Source organism: Syngnathus typhle, linkage group LG4 (assembly GCF_033458585.1).
Source record: "Syngnathus typhle isolate RoL2023-S1 ecotype Sweden linkage group LG4, RoL_Styp_1.0, whole genome shotgun sequence".
NCBI classification, from domain to species: domain Eukaryota; kingdom Metazoa; phylum Chordata; class Actinopteri; order Syngnathiformes; family Syngnathidae; genus Syngnathus; species Syngnathus typhle.
The window spans coordinates 11218749-11237474 of record NC_083741.1 but is presented as its reverse complement, the minus strand read 5'-3'; the positions used below and the strand labels follow the sequence as shown (position 1 = coordinate 11237474).

General features: G+C 37.6%; 1 protein-coding gene across 1 annotated transcript; it reads right to left on the bottom strand.

Moving 5' to 3' along the window:
- Positions 1-11837: 11837 nt before the first annotated feature.
- muc15 (mucin 15, cell surface associated) lies at positions 11838-18726 on the bottom strand. The gene is made up of 4 exons (XM_061276212.1): positions 18571-18726; positions 16265-17086; positions 14389-14559; positions 11838-12640 (listed from the first exon to the last, which is right to left on the bottom strand). The coding sequence occupies exons 2-4, from the start codon at positions 17064-17066 to the stop codon at positions 12519-12521; spliced, it is 1095 nt and encodes a 364-aa protein (XP_061132196.1). The 5' UTR covers positions 17067-17086; positions 18571-18726; the 3' UTR covers positions 11838-12518.

Below are 18726 nucleotides of genomic sequence, written 5' to 3'. Positions count from 1 at the left end.
GATGGTCATATTGGTGTGACCCAGGAGAAATACACTGCAATTTAACAAGAGTCAAGTCCAGACAAAGCTATAAGATTGTCACATTTGATGTCAGCATTGATTTATAAACTCGGTAGTCTCAAATGTCTTGAAGCTACACTGTTTAGATATGCAAAGCTTCCTTTTAATCCCACAGCAGGTTCAGGCGCTTCCTGCTTTGGGTGCAGTTGTGGCTCAGCACAGCAGAGTAGCATAATGTGTAATGATTGAAGTATTGAACCTTGCATGGCTAGAAATAACAAGACAGAAACTTTCACTTGCCAAAGAAACTCTCTTGGGCTGCATTCTCCCACATAGAGGCGGAATGTAATATATTTTAGTGAATCAAGACCAAATGTGTTGTTGAAAAGACTTGCTCCTACAGGATTCTGCTGAATGCAAACTAAAGGTACAGGCCGGAAGCTACAATCAGACAGATTACAGAAAATGGATATCCTTTATTCAGTTTGGAAAGGTAGATTGACCATATGGCTGAATGAGAACCACAAAGGGATGAAACAATCCCTGTTTCAAGGTCATCTCTCGCGGCTCTTTTCATAAACGCCACACGCTCTCTGGGATGCCACGAGCTATTTTTTTCCTGACATACCTCGATTTATGCGTCTGCTGTGCCAGTGTGGTTTTATCACAGCTTTAGTATCTGCTAATCTGCCTTCAAAACTGCTTTCTCTTTTGCTTTCAGTTCTTAACTTTAGACCTGGAAGTGGAGAAGCCCAATCATTAGAGATGTACCTTCAGGCCAGCATTAAGGAAGTATGTGATGTCAACACACATTCACAGCCAGCAGCATTAGTTTACCTTCAAAATGCAAAAGCAATCTGCTCCTGTCATTAATATTCAAAGTTGAGAACTTTACGCGACACCTTGTTTCACTCAAAAATCCATCTTTTCTATAATGTCAGATTTGTGGAGCCTAATCACCAACATTGTTATATCATGTGAATGTATGGAAATTTCTGTACTTCTGAATATGAACATTTTTAAAAATAACTGAGGCATTCACTCTCTAAAATTATTTTAAATGTCCGTATCGCTGATTGGTGTCAGAGAGTCAGTGACCTCATAATTTTCACTGAATTTTATTCCCTCAAACTAATTAATCTGGATAATGGAGTTCAGATGGGTGTGGATGAGAATGTGAAGTGAAATAATAGTTTATTCTATCTGCCTTCCCCTTTTTATAGAGAGGTGCATATAAAAAAATATATATATCAAAAAGTTTAAGTGAGTTGATTCAAAGTGCCGTTCATATATCTATTCATTTAACACATTTCATGGGCCGTTTCCAATCTAATTTCTCTTAAAAACCAATTTGGGTTTTTCCTGAGATAGTGAAATTTGACATTGTTATAATCACCTTAATTATTAAATACTTACAGTATAATACAATATGAGTTTCATCTTGTTTTGTTGAACTACTAGAATAAATAAGAACATAAAAAATAAAGTTGTCCACAATATTAACATTTATTTGGATTAGGCTGGGGATTTGTGCGATGAGAGGTCATGGATGGCGCACCTGACGGATTGGCTTGTTGCTTGAGCTCATCCAAAAGGTATTGTGATTTTGTTTGATTTTTTTTTTTTAACAGAAAAGTCTTGAAAACCTCCAAAAAGTCTTTTTTTTTTCGTGAAGAATGGGCAGTGTTAATGTAAATCTGGATTTATTTGGGACTTTTATCTGGGACTATAGCAGACAAAATGTAATTTATTTATTTTAGGACATACTATGCAAGAAATGTGCTTGAATAAATGTTTTACAGATTTGAGTAATTTTGACTTCTCAATTTAAGGAAACTACAGCATGGAATTGGTAGGTAACCATTACTATATGAAATTTGCATCTGAAATTCTGTATTTCATGAAGTAGAGTGAGGAACATTCTAGCTTTTGCACACCGTTAAGTTAAGAGAAATAATTGCCAGGAAGCTCGGGTGTATAACTGTGCAATATGTTTAAGAAAGCTGGATGCTGTAATGCAACGGAACAAACTTGTGGTGAATGTGATGAACAAGAGGAAACATTGAACATCCTCGACTTGGTGCTATGCAATCTGACCTTTCAAGACATTGATTGAAATTCAAAACTGTAAGCCAGGACAATGACAGTGGGAGATTTTCCAGTGCAGAGTAGTACTTAAAATTGATGAATCATTAAAACACACTAATAGTAAACTGCAAACTATAACATTAACTGCCTAATAGCAACTCTAAAATTGGTAATTGTTGATAATTTAATTTCAGAAAACATCGGGGGGGTCGGGGGGGCTACATGGCAGATGATAGCAATACAATCATGAATAATAAATACCCTAACCCTAAAAAGATGTTGAATTAATTCCATTCCCTCAGTCTACAATCAAGTAAAGAATGCGGGCAATTTACATGTTATCTTGGGATGACAGATGTTGCATAAACTGTCTCAAAATCATCCATGTCAGGCCTTGAAATGCTTTTTGAGTTTTATTTAATTTAAGAAATGGCCATTTGTCAGCAGACGGACTGTTCTTGTTTCCTTGATGTAACTACAAAAACAATAAAAATCCAGGCAAATTTGTAATACAATAAAAGCAACAACTAAACTTTGCATTTTGTGAGCCTCATCTGCCAGTCTACCTGGAAACTGAATGGAAATAGTTATCTACTGTACATGGGAAGCCAGTAAATATATCAAATTCTCTTTAAATGCAATCCGCATTTTCCAAACACCCTCTAGCTCAGTGATGGTCTTAAAGAGGACCTCTGTGTGAGGTTGAGAAATTACGACTAGATCGAGTCAGGCGCGTTTAGACACTCCTGTATGTAAGTGCTCTCGAGTGAAGTTGGACTCTTCCACTCCTGAGTTTCTCTCAGTTAGAAGCACTGAGACATGGGCATATGTATTCATCATCTCCTTGCTCAATGCTTTTACGTTCTGGTTCATCCCATTGGACGAGCAGATAACCTCCACCCAAAAGCAGAGGGGCTTGTTCCTGACTCTTTTTCTTTTTTTTTACAACACACACACCCTTTTTAGTCCTAAGAGTGAGGGTGCTGAAGTATTCTCATTGGAAACTCCCTCTGCTGGAGGACTTCAGTTCTCGTAACTCTTATGAATACATGTTGTGAATTCCATAGATGGGCGTTTACTGTATTGTGTTCCAAAGACATTATTACCATAGAAAAATAATTGGGTGAGATTAGTGTCTGTTCTGTAGTTACAACAGAACAATGAAAAGGAGTATCCTCTTAATGTTACACACAAGTAACTGAATGTTTGAGGAGCAGTGAGCTGTGGAAGGTTTAATGTGCCCTTTGTTTCATCCGCAGCACGACACGCTCTACAGGAGCTGTGGGGCTCACAGAAAAAAAAAAAACTGTCAAGTAGAGCCTCTTATTGCTACTGAAAAGGACTAATTATACATGGCAGCAATTATCAATAGAGGCATGCTGTTGAAATCTAATTCATCATTATGTGGCACCAATGCTTCCACACACCGGAAAGAACCCTAAGACATTGATTTTATGTAGAATGGATGCTGATGACCGAGGATGGAGAGAAATATACTCACGTGTGTCTTTAAAGGCAGAGGAAGTGAGAGTAGAGCAACTCTACGATGGATCAAAGGATGGAAATTCAGAAAACAAAATGGCGTCATCATTTTACAGTCTATAGCAGGGATGTCAGACTTATTTTTGTCGCGGGCCGCATCATAGTCATTGTTTCCCTCGAAGGGCCATCGAAATTGCCAACTCAAATAAATGCCTGAATGTCTCAAATTATATATAGTGTACGGTACTCAACAAACTAGTGGATGACTGGATGAATAACTAGTTTTCAAAACAGAGACTAGGTAAAACTGTTTTAAAAATATGAATGGTGAGAAAAATTGCTGGCAATAGATCTATTTTTTAAAAGTGAAAACAATTAGTAATATGAATATTGACATATGAATTTGATGCGCAATTTCGTCTTCGCGGGACACATAAAATGATGTGGAGGGCCGTATCTGGCCCCCGGGCCTTGAGTTTGACACCTGTGGTCTATAGTATAGAATGTCTGTGCTCAGTAATAGAGACTAAAACAAGAGTAGGTTGCAATTAACATTTTTAAGTTTGGTTGAATAAAAAATGAATGTTGCAATTGAAATTCACAAAGTGAGCAAGATCTGGGAGACTTGCAACTGAAGCTCAGCTGGAGATGACTTTGACTCTTCGGAGGCAGTGAACTCATCCAAAGGGGACAGTGTGTTGTTCATTGCCACCTCTGATCACCGGGGAGACATTCAAGAGCAAGGGAGTACACTTGTCCACTGCCCATACTCTGATTTGATTTGGGAGAATGGTGCAGCAATTGTACCTCAGTATGAAACTGTGATGCGGCAGGTGGTCTCTCACCAACCGGAGCAATACCAGCTTATGTTCTGTTGCCATCATTTTAGATGTGCGATTCATAGGTTGAAAATTGGAGTCAGCTTTGAAGAGCAAATGATTATCCTCTTGCAGTTCAACTGCTTGAAGAATTAAATGACGAATCAAACACTTGCAGTGATACACAGCAACAGTAAAGCACACAGTAAATAGATGATGAGATGCCCAGTGGCAATATTCCTTAAAACATATTTCTTGCAGGTGAGATTATTGAAAGCAAAATGGAAAAGAAGTGAAAAGGTCTTGAATTATTTCTAAATTTACAGTTTTTAACTAGATTATTCCAAGAAGTCCAAATCCTGATTTCAGTCACTGAGATGTGAGTACTTTGACTTTGCAGGATCCACAAACAAGTCCAAATCCCGATTCGTCACTCAGATGTGAGTACTTTTGACTTTGCAGGATCCACATAATAACTGCATATACGTGCTTTTTACCTATTGTGTCAGTTAAAGGAGAAAAGATAACCAATCGAACTATGCTGATTGCTGAAATTGTAACTGTTGTATACTGCAACTCTTGCTGCTTCAACCATAGTACACAAATGTATTTCACCTTTTTGAGGGTCCCTTGTATTCTATTTTTTGTCGCAGGGGGTTAGGCTTATCTCGGGGTAGAGTTCAAATAATTTTATGGCAGATTTTTGCATGAGGTCATTCATAAAGATGTGGCCATTTGTTTTATGTGCAAAAATGCAAATGTTGGTCACTACTATACATTCTTTGTGTATGATATCATAAACAACCAGAGGATGCCTAGTGGGATTTTGTTTTTTTTACACTCTGCTGTATATTTCTGTTGCCTAGCATACAGAGAAGCAGAGCCCAAACATAGAATGCAAAAAGAGATGAGGTGAGTGGTAGGGATGGCAAATGATGCTGCAATGCTTAGCTGAGTCTGGAGGACAGACTCAAGGGCATCTTGACAGTAGTCAGGATGTAGAAGAGACTTGCTGTAATCTTATTTTGCCCTTAAATCCTCAGTGATAACACAGTTGTGCGGTCCCCAAACAACAAGAGCAATAATGACAAAAGAAATACACATTTTGGGAGATTGTGACGATATGTTTCCATAATAAAAATTGAGACACACTTACCGGTAGGTGGTGTGGCAATAAGATTGTCATGAGGGACAGGAAATTGTAGGAACCAAGAAAGAACATGAAGCAATTTCCAGGAAGCTTAAAAATGAAGTCCACAAATACTGACTTCTTAAAGTGTCTTGAGTCGACAACATTATTAGACCCTTGTTAGTTTATGCAACAAAAATTCGGAGTTAGTACCGTATTTTCCGCACTATAAGGCGCACAGGATTATAAGGCGCACCTTCAATGAATGGCCCATTTTAAAACTTTGTCTATATATAAGGCGCACCAGATTATAAGGCGCACCTTCAACAAATGGCCCATTTTAAAACTTTGTCCATATATACGTAAATCCATATATTTGGACACACCTGCCGTAGTGGCTCAATATTGGTCCATATATAAGTCACCGGATTATAAGGCGCACTGTCGGCTTTTGAGAAAATTTGAGGTTTTTAGGTGCGCCTTATAGTGCGGAAAATACGGTATTTGGGTCCTTGCACAAAAAATGCAGCTATCAGTTGTGTACCAGGGGCCTCTCAATCTCAAATTCCCAGGCTGAATTTAGGACCCATTCCGAGCCCTGTCTGCTAATACTTCCGGACTAATCCGTGTTGGGGAAAAAGTAATAGTGCCGCTATTCGTGTTTGTAGACTTTGAGCGTTCCTTTCAAATATAAGTTTTTCATTTCTGAAATTCTTTCTAGTCATATTAGGTTAGTTGCTAAAGAGAACATTGTGTTGAACAAACTATTCCCCTTAATGCGGTGAATGTGACCGGCTAGTTGGCTGGTGACTCTTTGTGGATCGATAGCTAATTCCCTTAAATAATCAAGTGAGGCCTGCGACTGGAATGTGTTGGATGGCGTGATGATTGATTACTTTAGCCCAACAGTCTCCCCAAAGGATTCTGTCTGTACAACATTCTGTCAAATTTGTCATTAAACTGTTTCACAGGATGCTGATGTATGCGAGTTTCTTGCATTGCATTTGAATCGAGAAAATGTTGTAAGGATATTTACAAGCAAAGTTTGAATGGCTCCCGAACTTTACAAAGAAATACATTTGGCCTGTTTGTATGTTCAATTCATACAAAATATAATTAGATACAAAGTAAAGGGGAGGTAACGCATTGGGGTCAAGTACTTCACACATTTGTCCATACACATGTTAATGTATGCACTTTTATAGAAAAACCAGGAATGATTGCTCAGCCCCTGAAATTCCTTCACTGTAAATTTATATACACAGTAACATGAGGATAACTCAAACGAACTCCACTTATCAGTTGAATTTAGACCTGATTGGCACTTATGACTGTTGAATTTCAACAACAATTTAGGATTAGAACAAGTAAATCATATGCAACAATATAATCTTTAAACATGCACATGCCGTATTAACATGTAAACATGCTAAGACATTTCTAAAGACGTACAGTCATCGCTGTCAGTTTAAGACAGGCATTTTAAGCCCATTGAGATGTTTTGCACAATTGCAAATGAAACAGCTCATCCTGTCAAAAAATTGTTAAATGCAAATATGTATCATTATGCATCATCCATGTATACTAAAACACAAGATGACACGACATGATTTAAAAAAAAAAACTTGCACATCAGCCACTCTGTACTTTATGTTTATTCTCTTTCAACCACCTGTTTTTGGTGAATCTCTCACATAATCCTCAGTAAACAGTCTTAGAAATGATTCTAGAACGTTGTTGGCAGTTGGCAGATCTGAAACGTGGGTAATCCAAGCAATAATGATGCAAGTACTGCACATTTAGAACCACATTGCAAACATCTGTCTGGGTTTACGCTGCTTGGAGAAACCCGATGGGTCACACACTTCCTAACCACATGTATGACAGAGAAGCCATTTTCACAATGCGTGAGATGAAGGCTACAATTCTGTATTCATTTGTCTCGGTTCACAAGACATGACCAGGTCCCTCCTTGCCCGCAGGAGAGCACCTGGAGAAGACTCAGCCAGTTGGTCCGCAAAAACCTTCAACATTCTGGTACACACGTGACACGTTATCTGGGCCAGCTGCCTTCTCGGGATGAACAGGATGTTACAAAATGTTTCATGTTTACTTCATCCTCACAAATGGATTTTTTGACAGTTTGACTTTTAGGGCCTGATGCAATGCAGCATTTAAATTTTGAGGCACTACTGAATACCAATTGAGCTTGAACGACATGCGCACTCGATGCTTCTTTGCTAATCGTGGAGAGATATGTTACGTTACTGCACCCCCCCGGCCCCCTCCCTCCAGCAAATCAAGTATACTACTGTACAGTAGTCACGGTAGAGTCGAGGCTGTTAATAGGACATTTACAAACGACACACACAAGGATATCAAACACTGATAAATATACCTTTTTCAAATATAGAGCAAGCTTTGTTATGATGCTGTATCCAGATGACAATTAATTTGCACTCGTTTGATTCATGCTTTCATCTTCTCAGTGGCAGAGCTGTTCGTTTCACTAACTGGATTATGACAAATCGTGTAATAAATAAAACAAAAGTATACTGGTAGTGCCACAACCAAGTCTGCATTGGTTGGTATATTTAATAAAAATAAATATCAAGAAAAACATAATATTCCAAAGTACATTCACATCTTTTTTTTTTTTTTTTAATTAATATCACCGTTTGATGTCTGTTGTTTGGTGTGCAGAATAGATTTTCCACATTAAGTTTCATGCAGCAAACCCTAAAATATCTCTTTTATTTATTTTACTACGCAACCCAATTTACTAGAGGCGTCTTCAGTATTCAATGTCTGGTGATGCAAATTTCCCTGTCGGTCACGTAGTATATATTTTGAAGGATCATGCTTGTTTATCTCTCGTGAGTGCCAGAAGGATTTTGACCTTTCACATCCACCCCAGTGACTTGACTGCGGCAACAGCTTGGAAAGATCAGTGCCTTGGTGTATTGTTGTAGCCCCTCGACGAGCTAAATGATTAAACTGCAGGAAGCAACATTTAATGGTGCATTAACAAAGAGCAAGTTAAAATGAGGATTGGCCTCATTTCTCGCTCCTTTAGAACACTATACTGTGATGTGTGACTTTTCAGTGCAACCCACCTCTGCCCTCATTTTCAAAATTGGGTATTTTTAATATACATAACAAGAGCATCAACATATTTACTCACGCAGCTACGGTTATGATACTTTTGGAGTAATACACTCACATAAATTCTCTATAGATGTTTACCGATTATAATGTTGTTTAATTCGACAAACTACGATGCAGTTCATTTGAATACATTTGCATTAAATGCAAATTTGCTTTGCTTCTTGTAGGAAAATGGTTCGTTCATCCAAATGGCCTGGGTTTAATCCTTTCATCAACAGTAATTATTTTGTTATTGATGACTCTGGATTAATGAATCGTTCTGCATAAATAATAAAAGTAAAAAGATTTTTTATAATGGCTTCATAGGAGTCATTTCTTTGCCTTTTGTCTCTAAAAAATATTTCATTTGGTCAGTCAGAGTAACTATGTGGCATGCTGCGCCATCAGTTTTGTAACATCTTGACACTTTTCAGCATATTGACAGGCTTATTTTTATTCTATTGTGTGGTTTCATGCCAGCAACATATGAAGCCTGTAACTGTTTATATACGTACATCTTTATGTTTGGAAATTCAACACATGCAAATAGTACAATTATTGTTCATCTAACTAACACAACAATTCCAGTCTTGGGTCTTGATGTCGAATTCATTTACTAAGTGTTATCAAAAAGAATGAAATTGAATTTAGGTGTTAAAATGTTTGACACAACCTCAATTTAGATAGTAATCATTTAATTCCATTTAAATTGATTTGACTCTGCTGGAGGAGAAAATGAACCTGTCCAAAGCATCAAATGTAATACGAACATTTCCGAGCAGGTCATTTAATTGATTTCAGCACCCTGCCAAATATGTTGACTCCAAACTGCTGGGTTGTGTGGATCAGAACAATATTGGGGAAGGACATTCCATGCACTTAGGAGCTGTCTATACCAGCTCCTAAGTGCATGGAATGTGTGAAAATAAAGCAAAGTAAGCAATGGAGGAGAAAAAAGTCTGTCCAGGTTCTAGCCCGTATTATCTGAATCAATTGTTTTTGTTTTCATTATTGCAAAGTTAACAAATGTGTCCATCCACAGTGTGATGCGTGGCTTAACATATTAATTGGAGTGTCGGTGACGGCACACGTTGGCTAACTTCTAAGCAGTCGGCGTAGGTTGAGTTCCTATTACATGACGTGGTTGTCTTTCTCTAAATGTGCGCTGTGATTGGCTCCAAGCTGTTTTTGTGAAGTGTGGAACTTCCAAAGTCAAACACAATCCACTCTGTGTTGTGGATTGATTACATCACTGATGAGTTGATCTTTAGTTTACTATGCGTTAAGCAATATATAGATTTTATTCATTTTGTCTGTATGCTATAGAAAAGGTAAACCACACAAAGGTTTTTTCACGTCAGTTTGTCAAAGTTCGTCCAAGGTTGCAAATGTTGGCAAAGCGTATGGCAACTGTTTTACTGATTTTTCTTGTCGCAAGGGAAAAGTGCAGGTGAACTTCCGGCAGTCGTTTGGCAAGCATTTGTGACTTTGAATGACGAGGACAAAACATTTGCTGCGTTCAAAAACGTTCAGTAAGATAGGGGCTTAAGATGGTATGAATTTTTTTTTTTTTTTTTTTTAGAAGGGTTTCCCATACCAGCTACAGTAGTCCTGACCAGTCTACAAACATGCATTTTTGGATGAAGTGATGAACTGTAAAGTTAAACAGAGCAGTCAAGTTCTATTCTATTCTATTCTATTCTATTCTATTCTATTCTATTCTATTCTATTCTATTCTATTCTATTCTATTCTATTCTATTCTATTCTATTCTATTCTATTCTATTCTATTCTATTCTATTCTATTCTATTCTATTTAAGATCTGTGGGGTGAAGGTTCCAATGTGTGTATTTAAGTCCAAGTCCACTTAGAAACAACCACAGTTTATTTTCGCCCACAGTTGAAGATTTTATATATGGAAAATAAATAAATGCAAATTCTCATACAAACAATACATATAGTTACAGTGGGGGGGGGCATGCAAATTGAATATTGATATGCATTAAGGGTGGGAACATCAAGAGAGGTAACACAAATCAAAAACTTCAATCAATCAGTGATATGACGTGCAGAATACACAGCATTATTTTTGAACAGTGCTGCACCCCATTACTGTGCCGTAAAGTGCTGCTTTTGATTGATCGTGTCGTATTTTAGAGCAAAGTTAAATTAGAACAAAGCTGAATTAGAATAAAGCCCACCTGTCACCAATGGATTAAACAACAACAAAAAGTTACATACGTACCTCTTGGGTTATAGGTGGCTGTTCTAACCAAACTGGCGCTTATGAATCAAAATTAGACCACATTCATTAGCACTAGTCTATCTGGCAAAAAAAACATGTGACAATATGTTTTTATTTTGTTTGACTGGCTAACAAAACATCTACAAAACAATTATTCTCCCCAAGTATAAAAAATATATTGACATTAGAGACACTCGCTGAATGAAGGTCGTCACTAAAAGTCAAAAAAAGCTCATGAGAAGAATTGCAATGAAATTTGGAAGAAGTTTGTTACACTACTGTGCATTTCACAATCTCTGCTTGGTATGCTGTAGGTGATGTAACGCTCAGAGGTGCATCACACCACTGTACAAAAGAAGTCTTGTATCTCTCAACGTGTAGAGGTCATCCTCTCTGCATCCATTTCAACCTGGTGATCCTGAAAGGGGGATCCTTCCATCTGTGGTCACTTCTCAAGGTTTCTCATTTTCCCCCTGCTAGGGGTTTTTAAGTTTTTCCTTGCCCTTTTGGGAGCTTAAGATCAGGGGATGCTTTGAGAATAATTGTCATTTTCTGTCTATGTGAAGCCCTTTGAGACTGCTTGTGATTTAGGGCTATACAAATAAACTTGACTTGACTTGACTTGACTTGACTAGAGGTCATAGAATGTTTAGGAAGATATTATTGATGCAACTATCACACAACCAAATATTTAACTTCATGGAATACCAAAACCTCAGTCTGTGAGTACAACAGCTACTTGAAATACTGTTTTCTTTGAGAGCTAGTATGTCTTGTTATGGAGTGTGGTTATGGCTAACAGCAACCGAAAGCACAACTTAAGACGGACGGTGACGGAAGGATGATTATTTTAATGAATGATGACGGAGGATAGATTGGCAAAATTGGGTCAGCTTAAGGTAGCATGCCAAAACTAATGCAACATAAGTTAATTGTTCGTATTGGCTTCTCATTTTATTTTGTAAACACATTAATGTTTTACAGGCACAATTATAAACCCCAATTTCAATCAAGTTGGGACATTTGTTAAAATGTCAAAAAAAGAGATTACAAATATTTGCAAATCCTTTTCAATCAACGTCCAAATGAATACACAGGTATGTTTTGGAGCAACATATCCAGGCAAATTATTTTCAGGTATTGCAAGCACGAGACAAGCAGTCGAGTCCTGTGTGGCAAATTGTGAAACAGAAAATATGATACTAAAAACCCCGGACGATTAAATTGCACAACAAGCAAGAATGGAAAGAAAATCCACCAACAAAGCTTCAGTGTCCTCAGTTCCCAAAGGCTTATTAAGCGTTGGTGTTGGAAAGGAGATGTAACACAGTGGTAAACATGTCCTCCCAACATTTTGGAATGAGTTGCAGGCATTAAATTAAAAACAAGGGATTTTTTTCATCCAGCAATTCTATCAGTGGCACTTATTTAAATGTATTTAAAATCCTTTTCACGTGGTATGGTAAAGGGGGGTCTAAAAATAGATGGCATTGAATGAGTTTTAAAATCATTGAGACTTCAAATCAAGTATTCAGTTGACCCAAAATCTTATTTTGGCAATGTCATTCAACAAACTCCCTGTCGAAAGATCCATGGTCCATGTGTATTTCTACTTTATCTGACGCCGAGGAAGGTTCGCCATTTGAATGTTGTCTCCTTGTAGTCCCTGGTTGTAATAAGCTGAGCCACCAAAATTCAGATCCAAAGGTTCACCGTTGTCCAATCTCAGAACTTGAAAATGAACATGGACATAAAAAGGTTACTAACGATGAGCTATAAAACTAATATTTAAAGAAAATAAAATTCAAGCACTGGTTGTGTATCATCAGTTGTCTAGTGAATGTTCTCACTGAACAGAGGTCAAAGACTCAAGACAAAGATTTTTCTCATGTCAAATATGTGTTTTGTCTCAATACAAGTTTGGGAACACTAAATTACCGAATGGAAGGCGAGTGACGTTTCATAAAAATAACTTAAAGGGCGCAAATCAAAGTGTTCTTTCTCATTCGCTTGAAATGGACTGCACTAGTCATGCACTATAGTCTGGAAATGGCAGAAAGTACACCTGCTTTGTGAAGTACACTGTTCACATATTTACAAATCAAATGTGTCTGACGTCCATCCAAATGCACGTTCAACCAGCTGTCTATCCTGCGCCAGCATTTAGATGTGGTCTGAGTCGGCTCATCCAAGAACATGCTGCACCGGCACGCCCAGCTTGGTCTGCCAATTGGCCTACTCAAGCCTTGCCCTCACATAAAATTAAGATTTGTTCCCGCTGTCTACAAAAATACAGCCCAAATTGTCCAATTTTCTAGTGGCGCTACGTTCCATTCTTCTTTTATCATTTAATAATTGGTGACTTCTTGTCCACTTTGACCTACGTGTCCTACTTTGCAACCAGCCATATTTCAATTTCTATGGTTGTGACATGTGGAGTTCATCTATTCCGTTACTGCCAAACCAAGGTCATGTACATTGAAGAGAATTTGTCATTAATCTGCAATCACTGTAAGAATGCTTCATACTCCATAGTATATACCGTGCCATTTATTTAGTGAATATAAGTTATGCATGATTGAAGTGGCCTTAATTTAAAAAAGCTCTCAAAAGCCTTACACTTGATTTCATTGTGATGCAAGTAATCTCAGAAATTCATATACCTACTTTAGAGATTTAATACAACAGCATGATCTTTTATTTTCATTGTGTACCTACATTTAGTTTTTGACTTTAACAAGAAGGTTAAGCATGTAATTCTAGTTAATAAGTGACATTTCTTGCTTGATTGCAAATTGCCTTGGTACATGCCCTTATTTATACACAGTGTGAGATCATTACACGTGTGTGTGCGTGTGTGTGTGCATACATGCGTGTATGTGTGTGTGCAATTTAAATTATGAACAAATGTCAGTGTTATTGCCAATGTGCTGTTTCAAACTGTTAGAGAGTTAGTCCAAGTAAAACTGATTGTGTAATGAGCAACCAACATACTTTCTGCCCATCACTATCAGACTGTAGAACAGCAGTGTTGGCCAAAACTCTTAGACTCGATGCCTGGTTTTATCAGCTGCTCTTTTTTTTGTTTTAGTTAGTTAGTTAGTTAGTTAGTTAGTTAGTTAGTTAGTTGGTTGGTTGGTTGGTTGGTTAGTTAGTTAGTTAGTTAGTTAGTTAGTTAGTTAGTTAGTTAGTTAGTTAGTTAGTTAGTTAGTTAGTTAGTTAGTTAGTTAGTTAGTTAGTTGGCGAGTTAGTTAGCCAGTTCATTAGTTCGTTTTTTATCTAGCTCAAAATAACAAAAAACACCAGGCCACTTTTATACTTGAAGTGGTTTTGCATACAGTGACCGTTTCTACCGTGTATTCAGATTTACCTTTTTTTTTTCTTATTTTTAGACCCAATATTAGACAGACATTATTTGTCCATTGTCTACTTTGTCTGTATATGACTCCTATGCATTATGATGTATTGTATCATCTTACCTGGTTCAGAGGGGAACTCCTCAACCAGTTTTCTGTGTGAGAAACCTTTGATGTGTCTTTTTTTCAGGATGATGTATGCCACCAGTCCCACTAAGGATACAACCACTGCTGTACCTAATATAGCTCCCCACGCTTCATTTCGTTTGTTCGTGCTGGTCTCGGATGGCCACCCTTCAGAATAAGATAAGGAAACGAAGGGTTAGAAGGAAGGACGAAAAGAGATTTCATCAATGTAGTATTTTGTAACTTTGGCTGAAACATGCTTTGAATATCTTTACGAGACGGACCACTGGAGTTACCACTCAATTAATCTGAATATTAAACTTGTTAAACTTAGCCCACTGGAAATGCACACAAATACCAACCTCGCCCAACATATTCAGATTACAAGTAGGAACATTAATAAGGAAAAAACCTTATTCCCCTTTTTTAAATTTTTCATATTTTAGCTTTTCCAGTCAGGGGTCGCCACAGTGCCTCATACCTTTCCATTAAAGACGAGCTTTTTCATCCTGCTCTATAACACCAGCTGCCCTCACGTCTTCCCTCACTACTAATCTATCAATCTTCTCTCTGGTCTTCCTCTAGTTCTCTTTCCTACCAGCGCCATCTTCATCCTCCTTCTACCGATATACTCGCGACCTCTCTTCTCTTTTAAGTCATCCACTCTGTCTTAGTAGCGTCACTTCCAGTCTAATGCACGCACATATATTTTTTATTGCTTTTGAATTAGGCTAGTAATCAAAAACTTTAATTTTTAGAACTTTAGAAAATTTAATGGCTATTTCGTCCCAACCTGCCTGGATAACAATTCTGTGCCTTGAGCAACCCAGTCCAGGTCCAGCGGATATTAACTCTCTGGAAGAAACGGTGAGGAACTAAAATTGCTTAAACTCAAAATGATTTATTTCATGTTTTTATTCATGTATTTAGTTTTCCCTCTTTAAGAAAAACTGTTCTGAAGCAGTTTGTTTTAACGTTAAAGGCACACATCTTTGGACTTGGACTTACACTTGTATGGGACTTTTCTACCTTCAGTACTCAAACACTTTTACCTCGTTTACGTATTGATCATCAGGATCAACTTGGGTTTATATCTTGGTCAAGGTCACTTCAACATTGTCACATTAGACAGAGTGAACCCGCAATCTTTAGATTGGGAGACGACCACTCTATGTGCATTGTAATGGCATTCAAGATATATTATGTTGTAATCCAATCATAATTATTGTTTAACTATGATTAAATTACTTTTTTAAAGTTGATTTCACACTCGGTATCACTATGCAGATAGTATGAATTTGAAAATCATTTATATGCCGGTGTAGCTGCAGATCAGGTATCTCTGAAATCCAGCTCTTTATTTCAGGGGTTTTTTTCCACTGAAATAATGTATCATTGTTCCTGCTGAGTAAGATGTTATAAAAGGAGCCTTCAGGCAAAATAGGGAGCTGAAACCTAAGCCCAAGCCTTTTCTATTGAAAGAAGGGATGTTTGTCCTCAGCTTGTGGAAAACTAAATGGATATAGGTGAGATGGTGGACAGAATAAAGTAACCAAATAAGTGACAACTGATAGCTACTGTATGATTTTAAACAATGAGTTTGAATATCAAACTTCAAACCTAAAAATGATCGTGAGAGGATTATATCACTGTAAAGTTCCCTAGTTCTGCTTCAATCCGTTACACCTAAATTGAGGATCAACCTTTTTGGCCAACTAGAGTATAATAGTATTAATGCCACTTGTTGTTTTTTTTCAATCTGGTATCATATTTAGATTTCAGTTCTCAGTGACCTTAGACAAAATTTGTGTGTGGACAAAAACAAGAAATTCGGGTTTCAACAAAATTTGGACAGCCAAAAATGTAACTCTACCTGTGTTTGAGCTGCTCCCTGAAGATGCCTGTTTATCTGTCAAGTTGCCTTCAGGTGTTTCAGGAGCAACGGTTGTCACAGTGATGGGTTCCAGGGGAAAAGGGTCTGGTGATGAAGATGTTGCAGATGTTGTGTTCATCTCTGTTGCTGCCGTGGTTGTCACATTGGTTTCATTAGATTCTGTTACGTTGGTTGACACCGTTTCATTCCCTGATGTTGTTATGGTTGTGGTCTTAATTGTTGTTGTGTTTACTGTTGTGTTTTCATTGAAATCCAAGATCTCTGGTGCCAAGGTAGTTGTGTTGTTTGTATCGGTGTGATTGGCGAAATCAGGAGAAATGGTTGCGTTTTCATTGAGTAGATCAACATCCGGAATCGCAGCAGGTGTGGTTGAATTCATAAACCCCCCCTCGGTTTTGCTGACGTTACTTTGTTTTGATTCTGTGTTTGTGATGTTGGTTTTATCATCTGACAGTTCAGGTTGCACTGTTGAGGCATTTGGGGAAGTGGGAGGCTCGGTAGTTATGGCAACATTCAGATCGTCGAATGCTTCGATTTCATTCTGCTCGACGTCATTCTCTTCGTCATATACTACACTGCTGGAATTGTTGCCTCTTCCCATATGAGACACATCACCTTCCTGCCCATTTTCTCCTTCCTCGTTAGCAACAAGATCTTGCTGACGCAACCAGTCATTATTAAAAGTGTGCACTGGGGAATCTGTTGTATTCTTGAGCGATACGAAATAAAAAGTATGAACAAATAGCAGCAGGTGTATGGTGATGATAAAATGCCTTTCCATTTCTTCCTTGTGGTATGCCCCTAAAACACACAAAAGATTATTTCTATTAATAACAATTTGACGCATACCAACTGATTTGAACTCCTGACAAAAAAGGACCATTCTTCAAAAAGCACCATTATCAGAGAGACGAGGGTGAAACAAAACATTATGATTTAACACCAAAGTACTGCTGGAGCGCAGAGGTTATTCCGACCAGGTGTATTTTTATGGTGAACAAGTCACAAGTTATCGTGACACAACTCTGGCCTATTTTCACACACTGAATGAAGCAAACACCCACACAATCTCTTTATATATGTGGTGGTTATCGAAGTGAGGTTTTGAATGACATCAATCCTGGAACTTTTTTGACTCACCTTATACTGTACATTCCATGAAACTTTAGTGAAATAACATATAGAGATGAACTAATGGGCTCTCAAACTCTCAATTAAGCTCCTAAAGTTTGCTTACAATACAGCAGAGGACATGCCAATACATCTGCGATACATTGAAGAATGTTAAATCTCCTTTATTAACACATCTGATCTCATCGTCACATTGTATTGCAGTCCCGCCCTTCCAAACATCTATTTTCTGTACTAATTTTCCTCGTTAGGGTTGGACTTGAGTTGGAGCCTATCCCAGCTGACTTTATAGGCGAGTTGCAGGGCAGACCCTGGATTGGTCAACCGCCAGTTGCAGTCCTGCCCATTACCCATGCCCTGTACTTGTTACACGTACCTATTTGATTTGTGGTCCAACTGTTAGTAAGATAATACATTTTATGTTGAGCTTTTTATACAGTATACCCTTTGTGACATGTTTTAATCTTGCTCTTGATAAATACGACCAAAAATAAAAATGAGGTAGGGAGGGGACTATAATTAGAGAAATTGAGACAATATAACAAATTCTAAATTGTAATTCAAGCTGGAAAAATAAGAATCAAAGTGGTCATATAACCTCACTTTACTGACAAATGCAAAATAATCATACATTTTTTTCATATGAATGCCCATTCACAAACTTCTGTACAACTGTAAGTACACCAACTCATTTGGTTTTGCCACCTTTAAAATTAAATGGCTCAAATTGAGAGTTTGATTTAACTGTAATTATTTTTGTTTTTTAAATAATTGTACCCTCATTACTCTATTCTAAATTATTTTTTCCGTGTTTTGATTGTAGCTTTATTAACTACCTTGTCATGCTGCTCAGTGTTCATCAAAACATTAATCCTTAAATTGCAAATATAAAATAAACAGCCAGATCATGGCCACATTTTGAACAATTTTTCTATTCTACGTTGATGTACTCTTCACTACTCAATTCTAAAATGTCAATGTGTGAGGATGTTTGAGCTTCTGTTGTTGTTACAGGTTCCTCTTAGAAATATTGACTCACATACTCCCACACAAGTTATTTATGAGAAAAGTGTCTATTGATCTTAGAGTTTGACATTTAGCTTGTACTTTGCTGGACAATGAGACAAATCAAGCCTTCCCCAGTAAATCCTTACCTTATTCTTGGGCTCTCTCATAGGAGAACAGGTGCTCCAGCAACAATTATCTTCATTGAGTGATCAGCCCGAATGATTCAGCAGTCACCCTGTGAGAGGAGGGAGCACTCACGCAAGGAACAACCTGCTAAACCTGCTTCTACGCCTCTCAACAAA